General features: G+C 42.5%; 1 protein-coding gene across 4 annotated transcripts; it reads right to left on the bottom strand.

Annotated features, from left to right (window-relative positions):
* Window positions 1-1,311: 1,311 nt before the first annotated feature.
* On the bottom strand, window positions 1,312-9,400 carry LOC6499170. 4 transcript variants are annotated; one of them, XM_032453612.2, is made up of 6 exons: window positions 9,094-9,400; window positions 3,249-3,988; window positions 3,073-3,186; window positions 2,852-3,013; window positions 2,329-2,785; window positions 1,312-2,038 (listed from the first exon to the last, which is right to left on the bottom strand). In XM_032453612.2, the coding sequence occupies exons 2-6, from the start codon at window positions 3,925-3,927 to the stop codon at window positions 1,828-1,830; spliced, it is 1,623 nt and encodes a 540-aa protein (XP_032309503.1). In that variant the 5' UTR covers window positions 3,928-3,988; window positions 9,094-9,400; the 3' UTR covers window positions 1,312-1,827. The 4 variants fall into 4 exon arrangements, with proteins under 4 accessions (XP_032309503.1, XP_014765936.1, XP_001955169.1 ...); XM_014910450.3 differs by having other exon boundaries at window positions 8,883-9,400; XM_001955133.4 differs by lacking the exon at window positions 9,094-9,400 and adding an exon at window positions 4,273-4,366.
* Window positions 9,401-12,333: the final 2,933 nt, after the last annotated feature.

Raw genomic sequence — 12,333 nt, forward strand, 5'->3', positions numbered from 1 at the left:
GTGTTAACTTGGCGGCTAAAACTGTGGGCGAGAGACAACGACCTGAACGTCCGGCTGGGACGATCGCGCAGACAGTGGGTCTTTCGGTCGTTCGTGTGCCTTGAGAAAATCCCAAAATTATTGTGGCACACGTCGAGGCCTTGGCTTTAATTCGAGTTTGATTTAAAGAGACAACACCGCTGGATAAGTGACTCATTCCGGGAAAACGTACGTCACAGCCCGGAGGGCATTATGTAACTTTCGGTCTCTTGCCTCACAGACACTTATTACTTTTACTGCGAACTGGTTTGTGGAAACGCCCACGAGGCAGCTGCCACACTCTTTTGGCTAAAGTCATGGCAAAATGTGAACAAACTGGGCAATTGCATGCATTAGCTTTCGCATACCGCTCCGATTTCTGCGGCAAGTGGCAAGTACTGTTGCTGCAACGGGGGGAAAATCCGCAAGCCAGCTGCCACAAAAATCAAAGCAATGTGCAAAATTTCTGCGGGCTTTTCCAACGCCAAACTGACACAATTTTCCAAACTAACGAAGGGGCCACAACAGAGGTCCCCGGGGCGAAATTGTTTCCCTATTTCAGTTGGGGTCTGTGAGATTGCAGGCTAAGTGCGCGTTGTCCAGCCGGGGAGGGGTCGCGTCTGGTTTGCTATTCGCATTCTCCCATGCACGTCGTATCATCTGCCTGGGTTGGCTTTAAGGACCTTAAACAGCAATAACACTTGTTTGTTAAAAATCAAATTAAAAATCAAGCCCAGGGCAAATTACCGAAAATGAAAAACATTGATGGATGAGGGCAAACTGAAATATAAAAAACTGCAATAATAGGGAGAAAAAAAATTAATTGACTATCAAAAATGTTAATACAATCAAGCATTTAGTAAAGATGTAAATAATTAATTTCAAATCTGGGCTAAAGGCTTCGTTGCCCTCTGAATTGCCCTTCAAATGAGCAATCACCAAACAAATTGAAACCAATTTTAAAAGGTAAACAAATCCAACAAATTCATTTATAATACGCAAATAAACTCACATTTGTTTTAATTATATTATTCTTACCAGAGGTGCAACTTAATTAATTAACGGCTTGCGAATTATAATACTAAGAGTTTGCTTTTAATTTTGTACTTGCATCACCTTATACTGTTTACTTCGAAATGCAAATATTTGGAATCACGCTGGGAAGGTGTGTCACAAGCTGGTTAACGTGAGCTTCCAAACGTGCCGCCAACCGAAAATCGATACCAAGGACTTGAAGGTATAGGATTTTACAGCTTAGGAAGGGAAAAAGTGAAAAGGATAAATGCAGTTGAGTTCGTGGTACAACATAGTTTTATTGATTATTCAATGACAATGAACAACGCTCGCTGACTACTTGGATAACAACAACAGAATAAATATTAAACATAAATTGGTTAAAATGAATCATATTCATAGGCTAAAAATAAATACCTAAAGAAATTCATCTAAATGGCTAAATATAACAGCATCATCCTGTAATTGGTGTTTGCGCTAATTAAACTACCAAAAAACTTTTCTATTTACAGCATAATAATGAAGCCCCCATGGAAAACCCCAAACCCAACCCTCCGCTGACAGCTGCCGTCGGTGGAGCGTCTAACGAACTTGTTTGTATATATAGACATGTATATATGGCTAGGCTATCTAAAGTACAATTTGCATAATTACAGCTCCCATTCCTGGACAGGACGAAACAGACAGACAGCCAGTCTACGGACTTTTGACGTGACTCCCACGAACTTTGCTGGCTGTCACCTCACAACCTCAATCTGCTCCCTGATCCTGATCCCGCAACGCTCTTGGGCGCCCCTACGCTAATTTTCGTGCTTGGACCAGTTTGTTGATGTCGTTGTAGGTGGACAGCATGGCCGGGTTCTCAAAGTCCTTTAGCTCCGTGCACTTGGCAAAGGACTGGTCGCAGTCGATTCCATCCTGGCCGTCCTTTGCCGCCCTCATGTACTTGAAGAAGCGAAGGATGTCCGGGTTGTCGGAGGTCGGTTTGCGCAGTTCATTGAGTTCTCTGCAAATAGATTGATTACATTTTAGCTTTCGTTGATATGTTTCAGATGTAAAATACGAGGTGTGCTACATGCTATGGTTTCGAAGGTAATTCAATCATGGAAACATAACTTAAGGGTTAAGATATCTTACGAAAATCGCATGTTACTCAATTCTCTTAATATGTTACATTAAATATATGGCATGGTCCATTTTCTTCCCATCCCATCACACATATATAAATTTGTATTCTTTTGCGACTTCCATTTTTTTTATATTTGAAGCATACTTTTTGGTCGTTTATGGACTCACCTGCTCAGTTGCGCCGAAACCAGGTTGCTGTATGGAGCATATTTAGCGGGGTTGGCATACATCAAACAGATGAGTTTTTGCCGACAGGCCTCGTTCTCCGGATTTAGCTTGAGCTGGCCGAATACGGAATCCAGTCGCGATAGAAGCGGGCTGTAGAAGGGATCGTAGTTGGAGAGGAGCAGTGAGGAACTGGGCACTTTCTGGAAACTCTGGAAGGTGTTCATCACCGCGGGAGCGGGCTTCTTAGTCATACCAGGTGCCGCCCCACCTACACCCCCTAAAGAGCTGGAAGATCCCGAGAGACTCTGCGAATTTTTAAAGGATGCTGCTCCAATACTTTGCAGGGCACTGAGATATGTATCCTGCATCATCTGCTGGCCCCCATAACGAGACAGCGTTGCCTGACTCAGCGAATTTCCGTTCACCTGAGCGTACTGGGTCTGCTGCTGGGATGCCTCTGAAGGACAAACCAAGCGCATAAATATAAGAAGTATAAAATATTTATAAATTATTTATGTCCCACCTGCATTGTACTCATAGCCAGGTTGTGTTTTGCCGTCGTCGGCCAAGGAAAACTTGCTATCGTCATCGAAGTTCATGCTATTGTCCCGGAAGTCTAGTTCCTGCGGCGGCTCCATGGGGCGGATGAACAATGGCACCGAGCCAGCGGAACCGGATGTGATGCCTAACCAAGGTGGAGATTTAAATGAAGGTCAAAATTCAACATTGATTTATAATATCTACCTTTTCCAATCAGTCGACTAACGCTGCCTATGATGGTGGGCAAAAACATGGCCAGGAGTACACTCTTCAGCACCTGTAATCCCATGTAGATTGGCCACATTACTTTCTTTAAGCCTGAAGAAATTGGTAATTAGCTTATTATATTGATTTAAATCTCACTAATACTTTCTACGTACCACTAAAGAATAACAAACGTGCGCTGCCAAAAGCTCTTGGGATATTCAGCTCTACATTGGTGTCCTCCAAAAGGCTACGTGCGGAGCGTCTGGCATTTTTCGGATGTTGTGGGCTTGAGTGATTCTGCTGCAAAGCCAAAACCAAGCCGGGAGTTGGCTCGTACTTTCCCTGGCTGAAGAACTGCTCCACATACTCCACCAATAAATCCTCCAGGCCCTTCAACTCGGCATCAAGCGACGCTGTGGAGTTTCTTACGTCGTTCTTGGCCTTTATGACCTCTGAGACTTGTGAGCTTTGGTGTTTTTCTTTTGGCGATGCCTGGGAAGGATGCTTAAAATTCCGGCGCCTCATGGCCACCGTCAGGCGGAGATCACTCTCAGTTTCCGCAGGCTGGAAGACCCGGTATTGTCCCGTCTTGGTGAAGACATTGCGGGAAATGAACTCAGGACTGATGTCGATGGGCAGGATGGGTCGAAAAGTGTTGTCATCGTTACGAGGCTGACCTCCCATCGTCGTGAGGGGTTGGCTGTAAGCATCCTTAATCTCCGGGGCCTCGGATGCAATCATTCCCACTTTAAACAGCAACATAATTCCCACGAGAAGCGTGCTGCATCGACGCTTTCTGTGGCTGTTTGCTTTTAATTTCGTTTCGGCGATGTCCTGGCTCTGCATTTTCATTATCCTGCGCCTTGAAGCTTCTCTTACATTCCCCAGTTTCCAATTCCGATTCGTTGTAGTTCTGTAATGGATAATTACGAAATTCAAAAGGGGTCTTCCTTTGTTCGATGCCACGAAAATGTGGCCAATTCCCCGATCCCACGAATAAATAACTTTATGAAACGTGACAGGCAACCGAAAAAATTCGCAAACGGCATGATAAGCGCATTACGTGCGTCCTTCAAAGGATAAAGGTACAACCGAAAGTAAAGGTGCACCGAAAACACTCAGGTTTCATATTCCACGGATTCCTGGTATGTCATCGGTGGTAAAACCGTTGATAAAAAAATAATGAAAGGAATTTACATGGAAAGATGCTTTCACTGGTTAGCATTTGATTTATACACGACAAAAATTAATTTAGTGTCATTGTTTAAAGCCCTAATGTCTAGTTTTTGAAATTCACCTAAGGCCTACGCCTACCAAACATAATTTTCTCGTTTTTAACAATTATATATTCCCATCCTAAGTAGGGCTTACTCATTTCAAGCGTGAATTTTCGGCTCATTTTTCCAAGTGCACTTAAAATAATTTCGTTTGTTTTAAAGCCCGACGCTAATCAGGCCGGGTAATGTGAATGATTTGCTGCTACCCAGTTGATGGGCATCTCAACCGGAGGGCTCGTGCCAAGGGCCACCTCCTCCTCCCTCCTGGTAACCAGAAAAATAAATAAAATGTAAAACAGTCGCAGCCTCAGCACACAAAGCACGTCGCCAACTTTTTATTTGCCTCTGCCATTCGTCGCAGTTGGTTTTTCTGACACGCCACACGCTGTATTCCGTTCACGGGCTCCAGGTCCAAAGCTTTTGCGCCTGGGAAAAGTGAAAATGTACACAATTTTGTTTGTGTTTACACATCTTAGGCGTTTCAGATGCGTTGGTACTACGCCCAGACCTCTCAGTGCAGACTTCAGACTCAAAGACCAGATCATGTTAGTTTCGTGTTGCATTTTCACTTTCGCTTTTGGGAGCAGTGCTCAGTCGAATGCATTGCCAACTATTACAGAACCGAGTTTGTTGGTGCAAAACCGCTGACTGCACAATTGCTTTGTACAAAGCGAATCAGCGGGCTTCTTGTTTGCCATTTCATTGTTTGTTTTCTTTAGCGTTAAAGCGATTGTGCGCTTAATTGAAAAATGCATGTTGGCGCTTTGTCTTAATTAATCTCCGCGCTGCTCTAATGTTTTTGTTCTGAAAAATCGACGGATTCTACCGACACTTCAGATCCTGTAGAGCAACCTTCATTGCTCCGCCTTTCAGCTGCCATTCAAGGAGCGAAGCTCAAACGTTTCAGATGCAGGTATTTGGTGTTTGGAGCGATGCCAAATTAATGAGCTAAAAGTCAATGGAAAATTAAAGGCAAAACACAGCATTTTATATCCTGAGGGAGGGGTTAATTGTTCATGATTTTTGACCTATAAAATATTTGTTGTTCTATCTCAATTTGTAAATTGGTTTTCTAGTCCATAGACAATGCTTGCCTCCATCGTGAACTAATAAATCCAGCCCAATCCATAAAAACTTAAGCTGCTGTCTAAAATTTACTGATTGAAAGTTGTTTTCTTAGATGTGTGGAATATGAGAAAATGTTTCAAGACATGCGGCGCTTGATTGTTATTCACAAAGCACACTCCACTCAAATCGCTTTGTTTATGCATCAAAATGCACCGGGGATTTGGGTAGACAGTAAGCTAATAATGCCACCCTCTAATGGAAACATAAAGATCATTGCCAGGCCATTAGGGAGCTTCATTTATCATTTGCTCTTTTCTCAAATTTTTTCTCATCGGTGCCTATTATTCCTATGTGCTGCCGCAATTGGGCTGTCTAAATATTTCATTAAAATGTTCATACAACCCGGCGATTTAAGCCTAATGCTCTCCCCGAAGGTTGGTCTAACATATTCGTTGCATTAATTATTCAAAGAGTGCACAGGGGTTGCGGGGCCATGAATATGGCACCAAATGCAAATTAGTTTTGAACATTACAATTAGTTCAAACCCTTCAACTGCGTCTTCCCCAGCCTCAACTTCCCCACGGGATCCACGCAAGTGAGATTTAGCTATAGTTTTTGCTCGGTCTACCTTCATGCTCTAATATTCCGCCCTGATATAGTTGAAGCAACTTTTCGCTGAGGCAGCGTTTAATCAGATTTCTGCCTCCCTGCTTTTACTATATTATTCTGTATTCTGTCTGTTCTCCAGTGTTCTGCAGTTTTCTGTTCTGTTCAGTTTTCTGTTTTCTACAGCGGCGCTCATCCGAAACGAAGTTTCTCAATTAAGTCACAAAAGTTTGGCCCCGTCTATGACGTCCACTCCCCTTTGATCTAATGCAAACTGATGTCTCGGGCGGTTCTGTGTGTGCTCTGGATTTCCAATAGTACCTACTTGGGTTTCAGGAGCTCAGGGGTTCAGGGGTAATGCGGCTAATAAGCTGACAATCATCGTTTACGACACGCTCGTCTGAGAAACTGCGAATCCACAAAGCACAAAAGTTAGACAATGGCTCTTAACCAGTTTCGGATGGTGGCCGGTTGACAAACGTCTATTACTAACGGTCGCAAGCGCTCGTAAACGCGCATTTATGGTAGCCTGGGAACTGTTAGTGACATAACCGTTAGCCGAGAACAACTTGGCCAAGAGATGGACACATCACCACCCAGTTGACCATCTGTTGCGGTCGGGTGTCAGGTGCATTCACCCAAACATATTTTCTGCTATTATAGCAGGGCTGAAAAAAAATATGAAAGATAGTGTCGAAGGTCAGATGGTCGAGCTTTATTCTACATTATTGCCAGACTTTTTGTCATCTTCATTTTAACTAAATACTTTACTGGAATAATTAAAGGTTATCATCCAAAGTGGAATTAAAACTGAGTTAAAATATCATTATAAACATAATTTGAAACTTAATTCTAACCCATTCCATTTGTAAACACTGATGTCTGATTTGTATATCTGAAGAGCAAGTCTCAAGAGCAAGCTGTATGCTTATACATATATAAAAAAAACTTATAAATTTCCAAACAACCTGTCAAATGTTTGACAACTTGAAATCACTGAAGCGGGTTGATCTTAAGCCGGCTTTCATCCTCATCTTTTTCCAGACAAGGCGAAGGCAATCCGATGTATTGATTTCATGTGTTGTGTTGTCCAGAACCTTTCTCACTCTTTAATGTGTTACGACCCACAATAAATATTTGTTGCCACTCCTGAATGGCTTTAACATGCCGATTTCTCGACTTAACTGCTCTCACTCTCGAAAGCCTAATAATGGCATCTACGTGAGGAACTTGACTCAGACCTTTTTGGAATGGTTTCGACTTTAATCGACTCTGGTAGGACTTTCGATTTCAGCTGATCCCCCAAAATGGCCAGCAATGCAATCTAATCTCGCCGGGTTGCGTCTAATTGTGTGCTGTTTTCGCCAATTAGCTGCCAATTTCGCCGCGATGTTGGAGCGCCCATTAGGCTCTGATTGTTTTTCGGGGCGTTGTCCCCCTTGAACTGACTGGCACTCTCCCAAAATTGAGTGATTTACATGCGTGGCTAGCACCTGAACCGCCAGCTGTTTGCTTTGCTTTTGGCCAGGCTATTTGGCTGTTATTTCGCGGTGCTTTAGAAAGTCGGCGGGCATTTATGTCATTAAGTCGGTGCTGTAAACCCAAATTAAAACCGCTGGCATACGAAATGTGATGCAATCGCTGCTTTCATAAAATGGAATTAAATTTACACTTCCCTCCGAACTGAATTCAAGTGGCCGTGAAACCATTTTGACACGAACATCTTGGGAGAATGTCAACTGACAGCACTTGCATATGAAAAATATTAAAAAGGCCGCGTTTGCATCTGCATTTGCATCTCCATCCGTATCTCAAAATGTATCTATATCTGTGCCTGCGTCTGCTGCTGTCGGATGATAAGAGTGCTCTCGACAAGAAAGTTGCTTCTTCAACGTCGGCAAACGGGATTTAAAAGCTGGCAAAATGAAAGTGCGAGTCAAGCAGATTGCTTGCGACTCACGAGGATGTGCTCCCCATCTTGCATCTTCCATTTCCCATCTGCCAACCCATTCGCATTTCACTTAACTGCACCACTGCACCACTAACCACAATTCCATGGCTCACTGGAAATTAATATGTGGTTTGCGATTCATTTAAGCAGCGAAATGATAGTTTCAAGGGAAAAATATAGGCAAATCAGAAATGATTGGGATTGCTATAGTGCCAGTATAGGCACAAAAAACTGATATTGTAAAATACTTTTATTTTTCAAAACATATTATTATATGCGTATACTTAATATCACCTTAAAGCACCATAATTGCTATCTACGTCAGGGCCCGTTGAAATAGATATTTTCATATGTCACTCATTTACTCCCCCGCTGGTATTATTTTCATAATTTTGCAGTTGATCGACTGAAACGAAAAGGCTTTCTTCGACGCATTTTTACGGGCTGTGAGCCGAAAAAAGAAAGTATCGTAAAACATTTGGCGACGCTTCGATTGCCCACGAAGACGATTCAAAGCGATTCCCTTCTGTTGTTGTGACCAGTTGGGGTAGGCCAGCTGTTTGGCTTATGTAACATCGCTCGACAATTAATTACGGAGCTCCAGAGCGTCTGAGCTTTCCTATTAAGTTAGCGGCCACACAGGGCCAGAAGCTGAGATACACTGATACAAATACCGGGGTACAGCAAAATGAATGGCTTTAAGCAGCCACAACAACAGTGTCGACAGTGAAATGTTAACAATCGGTTTCTTTTGTTTCGCAGGTCGGATACCTTTCCTCATTCGCTGGCAATAACTCATTAATTGTCTGAATTAAAGCTCGTGGATGAAACTATTGAGCATCTTGCTTTTCCCAGTGATTAATGATGGCACTCACTGTGGTCCATCAATTACAACTCAATTTACCTTGCACCCTTGCACACCGAAGATGAGGGAAATCCTTCAGGAAATGTGTTTCATTCAATTTTCTGGTAATTCAATTTAATTTCTGCATTCGCGGAGAACTTTCTTCGCGCGACTTTCGTTTCGTTTCTGTGTGTTTCGAAATCGGAATTGCATTCACCGCCGCACGTTGTTTTGGCCAGGTGAAAATGCTGGCCGAAACCCGTTCACTCACTTTGCTCACTTCCTTTGTCAATGCAATTGTGGCGGCTGCTGCCGTTGCTGCGTTCTCCGCTAATCACAGATCGTATTCGTTTCACTCTAACTGCACTTTGATCCACTGAACACACTGCATCCGCAAACAATGGCCACCGATTTCAATTGGGGCAGCACACGCCAATGATTGGCTATATTTTGGCAGTTACTTTAATCGATGGGTGCACTGGAAGCCGCCGTCGAACCAGTTGTGTCTTTCCTGGCTTTCTCGCGCGTCTGTGTCTTTCGCTCAGCTCGCAAAGATTTGAACTGCCGGCGAAAGCCAAACGGCGGGTGCGATCAACCAGTTTGGCTTTGAGTTTGAGTGCCTCGTTTCACGTAAGTGCTTACGTACGAGCACCTTACGTTGCGGAGAGCGGCTAAGAGCACGCCAGTTGGCCAAGGTAGTTACCATGACATTGAGGCGGGAGCTGAGCCAAAGCCAAAGCCATTTCCATCAGCCGGAGAAAACAAGAGTGACAAAGCCGACCACTGCACGGGAAATTTAAGACCTGCAATTGAACATTTTAATTTGATTTTTAATATCCTTTGATTTCGAAATATTTTTAACTTGAAAATAAATTTTTAGGGGAACTATAGGCCACTAAATAGGTCAAAACACTTTAAACTCACTTACAAAATTACATAATTAGCTTAAAAATTTTAAATACACACAGTTTTAAATTTTGTAATTTTTTTTGAGTGTTCACACTCAACCAATGCAATGCCTGCAATTTTCTCTTGCACATGGAAAATTAGTCGCTAATGAAAAATGCTCTTCTCCGGACATCACATAAAATGTAATAAATATAAAACCGTCGCCGTGAAGTTTTCTGTCAATTTAGTCTGCGAATGCTTATGAATATCGTGAATCGTCGGAAATACGGCAAGTCATGGAGCAATATGATAGTCACCTTGTACTAAACTAACGGAAAGCGGCCACTTAGTCACTCAGTCAGTTGGTCGGGGAATTAGTCGAACTTTCGATTTTGTTGACCAAGTGGGATAAAGACAGAGGGGGAATTGTGTTGCAAAAACATGTCCAAGAGTTGCCACAAAACTTTATTCAATTTGTTACATTTTATTTTTGTTTGGAGTTTTGTTTGTGTTTTTCCTCGCCTCCGGCTATGGTTAAAGTTTTTGCAGCTGCGGTTCCCCTCGCGCAATTTAAGTTCGATTAAAAATAATTAATATCTGAAATTGTTAAGCAAGTTTCAATTTGCCGGAATCCCTGGCAGAAACCCTTTTTTTTAGGGGCCTGCGACAACAATAAAAGATGAATTGTTGGGGAAAAAATTTGTATGTGTGAGAAGAAAATATTGGTGGCTTCATTTAATCTAATTTCAATAGTTTGACTTTTATTTAAAGTTCCAATGGGCGTAAGTATAAACCTTCTTTGAAAACCCTTCTGTTTGCTTGTTTGCTTTACATGTGCGATTTTGATCCGCTCTGAGCCACGACAATGTCAGTAGAAATCTGCTTTTGCAGCACTCAAGTTGTCGAGAGTATTGTCTTCTTTGGGATTTCAGGATTACGGGATTGCCGATGCAGAGCACAGCTGCATCGGCTGAGCAGTTTCAATTTCTATAAATATTTAAACTGGACTAGTTCAGTGACGCACAGAGCAAGCACATTTTCACTTTATGTGCGGAGTTTAATTTTTTGAACGGGTTTCGATGGCCGGTTTACGCCCGAGAAAGTCTTCGCTTAGAATTGGCCAACTAAGCGTCACATTGTTATTAATTTCTGGTGACAAACTTTGCCATTGACTTGTGGCTAACAAGCGGAAACGCACCACCCACTACCCACCACGCACCGACCCGCCAAACCACCAGCCGCACCACAAATCAGTGAACCACTGAGAAGCTCAAAAGCCACATCGAAATGAAAGCCAGCTTATGAGACCGCAAAATCAATAACCACGCGCAATGTAACAAATAACCGGCAACAATGGTCCGGGCAGTATTTTCTAAAGCGAACCCACCTGAAAACGGGGTCGACTTCTTTGCGTAGACAATGGTTGAATTATTTGCGAGCCCCTATATTGGCCATCTCCATGTGAAAGTGCTTAAAGCGAATTCATTTAGCGCCTATTAAAATTGCGCGAAAGATGTCAAAGAAAGCACTCTGACAGCCAACATCTCCTCCATCATTTCCAGCTGACATGTGTCCAACGGCAGCCCTAAGATAAGTGCCTTAAACCCTAGACGCTATTACGTTATATCTTAATCTTTGCATAAAAAATATCTGAAGGCGAGCTCGGGCTTGCTCAAATTTTTGTGCGCCGACACTGTGGCTGACCACAAATGTGCCTCGGATGTTGTCAATATTTGCGAACCTTTTCTTTGCATTTATTCCAATCATTAATTTCACTTTTACTCATAAATATGCTAATTGCCAGCTCATGCCGGCTTCGAAAAATTTCTATTGGCGACTATTTATTTTTTGAACGGATAAATACACTCACACCCAGAATGCCTTTGTTGGCATTGCGCAATCTGGCCAAGAAGAAAGTGAGATGGGCTTCCATAATCGGCCACCGATGATGAGAGGGTCTGCGAGGTGTGATAATAAACAAAGTATACACTTTCACGAGTGCATGCAACCGTTGCCCGTCATCAAAAGAAAAATAAAAAACATCCAAAAAGTCTACTGGCCGTTGACAGTTTCACAGCAGCCGGTGTCGCTTTTGCTGGCTCACCTGTCGCAGTACGCATTCCTCAAAGAAATTTTTAATTAGTGTTTTTGTTTTTGCTTTAATTTTCACGCTGGCCGTTCCACTGTGGGAACATTTCACTTTTTCCAACGATATATAATTCACTTTACAGGTGGTCACGTTTGTGTCACACGTCGGCGAACTGCGAACTGTAAGCTCCACAGGAGGGAAGATCGAAGACCTTTTGAACTTTAAACTGATATAGTATAGTTAAAAGTAGGGAATTTTTAAGTCGTTTAAAAATATGTAAGGCTCCAAGGTCTCAGTCACCAGTACTTTAATATATACATAGGTTTAATATTGTATATTATATGTAATTTTCTAAAATCTCTGATCTTTATTTTTTTCACTGTATTAGAGGTAAATAAAAACAAAATATATGACCTTTCACCCACGCTGTGTAAGCCTTAATTGAATTGTAATAATATACTAATTTCTCTTACCTGTCGGTTGTCAAGACGGCCACCTAAAGTAGATGGGCTAATGAGTTTATTAATAAGCTCG

This window comes from Drosophila ananassae, chromosome 2L (genome assembly GCF_017639315.1).
Source record: "Drosophila ananassae strain 14024-0371.13 chromosome 2L, ASM1763931v2, whole genome shotgun sequence".
Classification (NCBI taxonomy): Eukaryota; Metazoa; Arthropoda; class Insecta; order Diptera; family Drosophilidae; genus Drosophila; species Drosophila ananassae.

What these genes read in the sequence shown, in the direction of transcription:
- LOC6499170 (XM_032453612.2), bottom strand. Translation starts at nt 3,927, where the DNA reads ATGAAAATGCAGAGCCAGGACATCGCCGAAACGAAATTAAAAGCAAAC. An exon ending in ACGTTTGTTATTCTTTAGTG is followed by an intron (nt 3,187 to 3,248) that starts GTACGTAGAAAG and finishes CAATTTCTTCAG; the next exon opens with GCTTAAAGAAAGTAATGTGG. An exon ending in GTTTCGGCGCAACTGAGCAG is followed by an intron (nt 2,039 to 2,328) that starts GTGAGTCCATAA and finishes ATCTATTTGCAG; the next exon opens with AGAACTCAATGAACTGCGCA.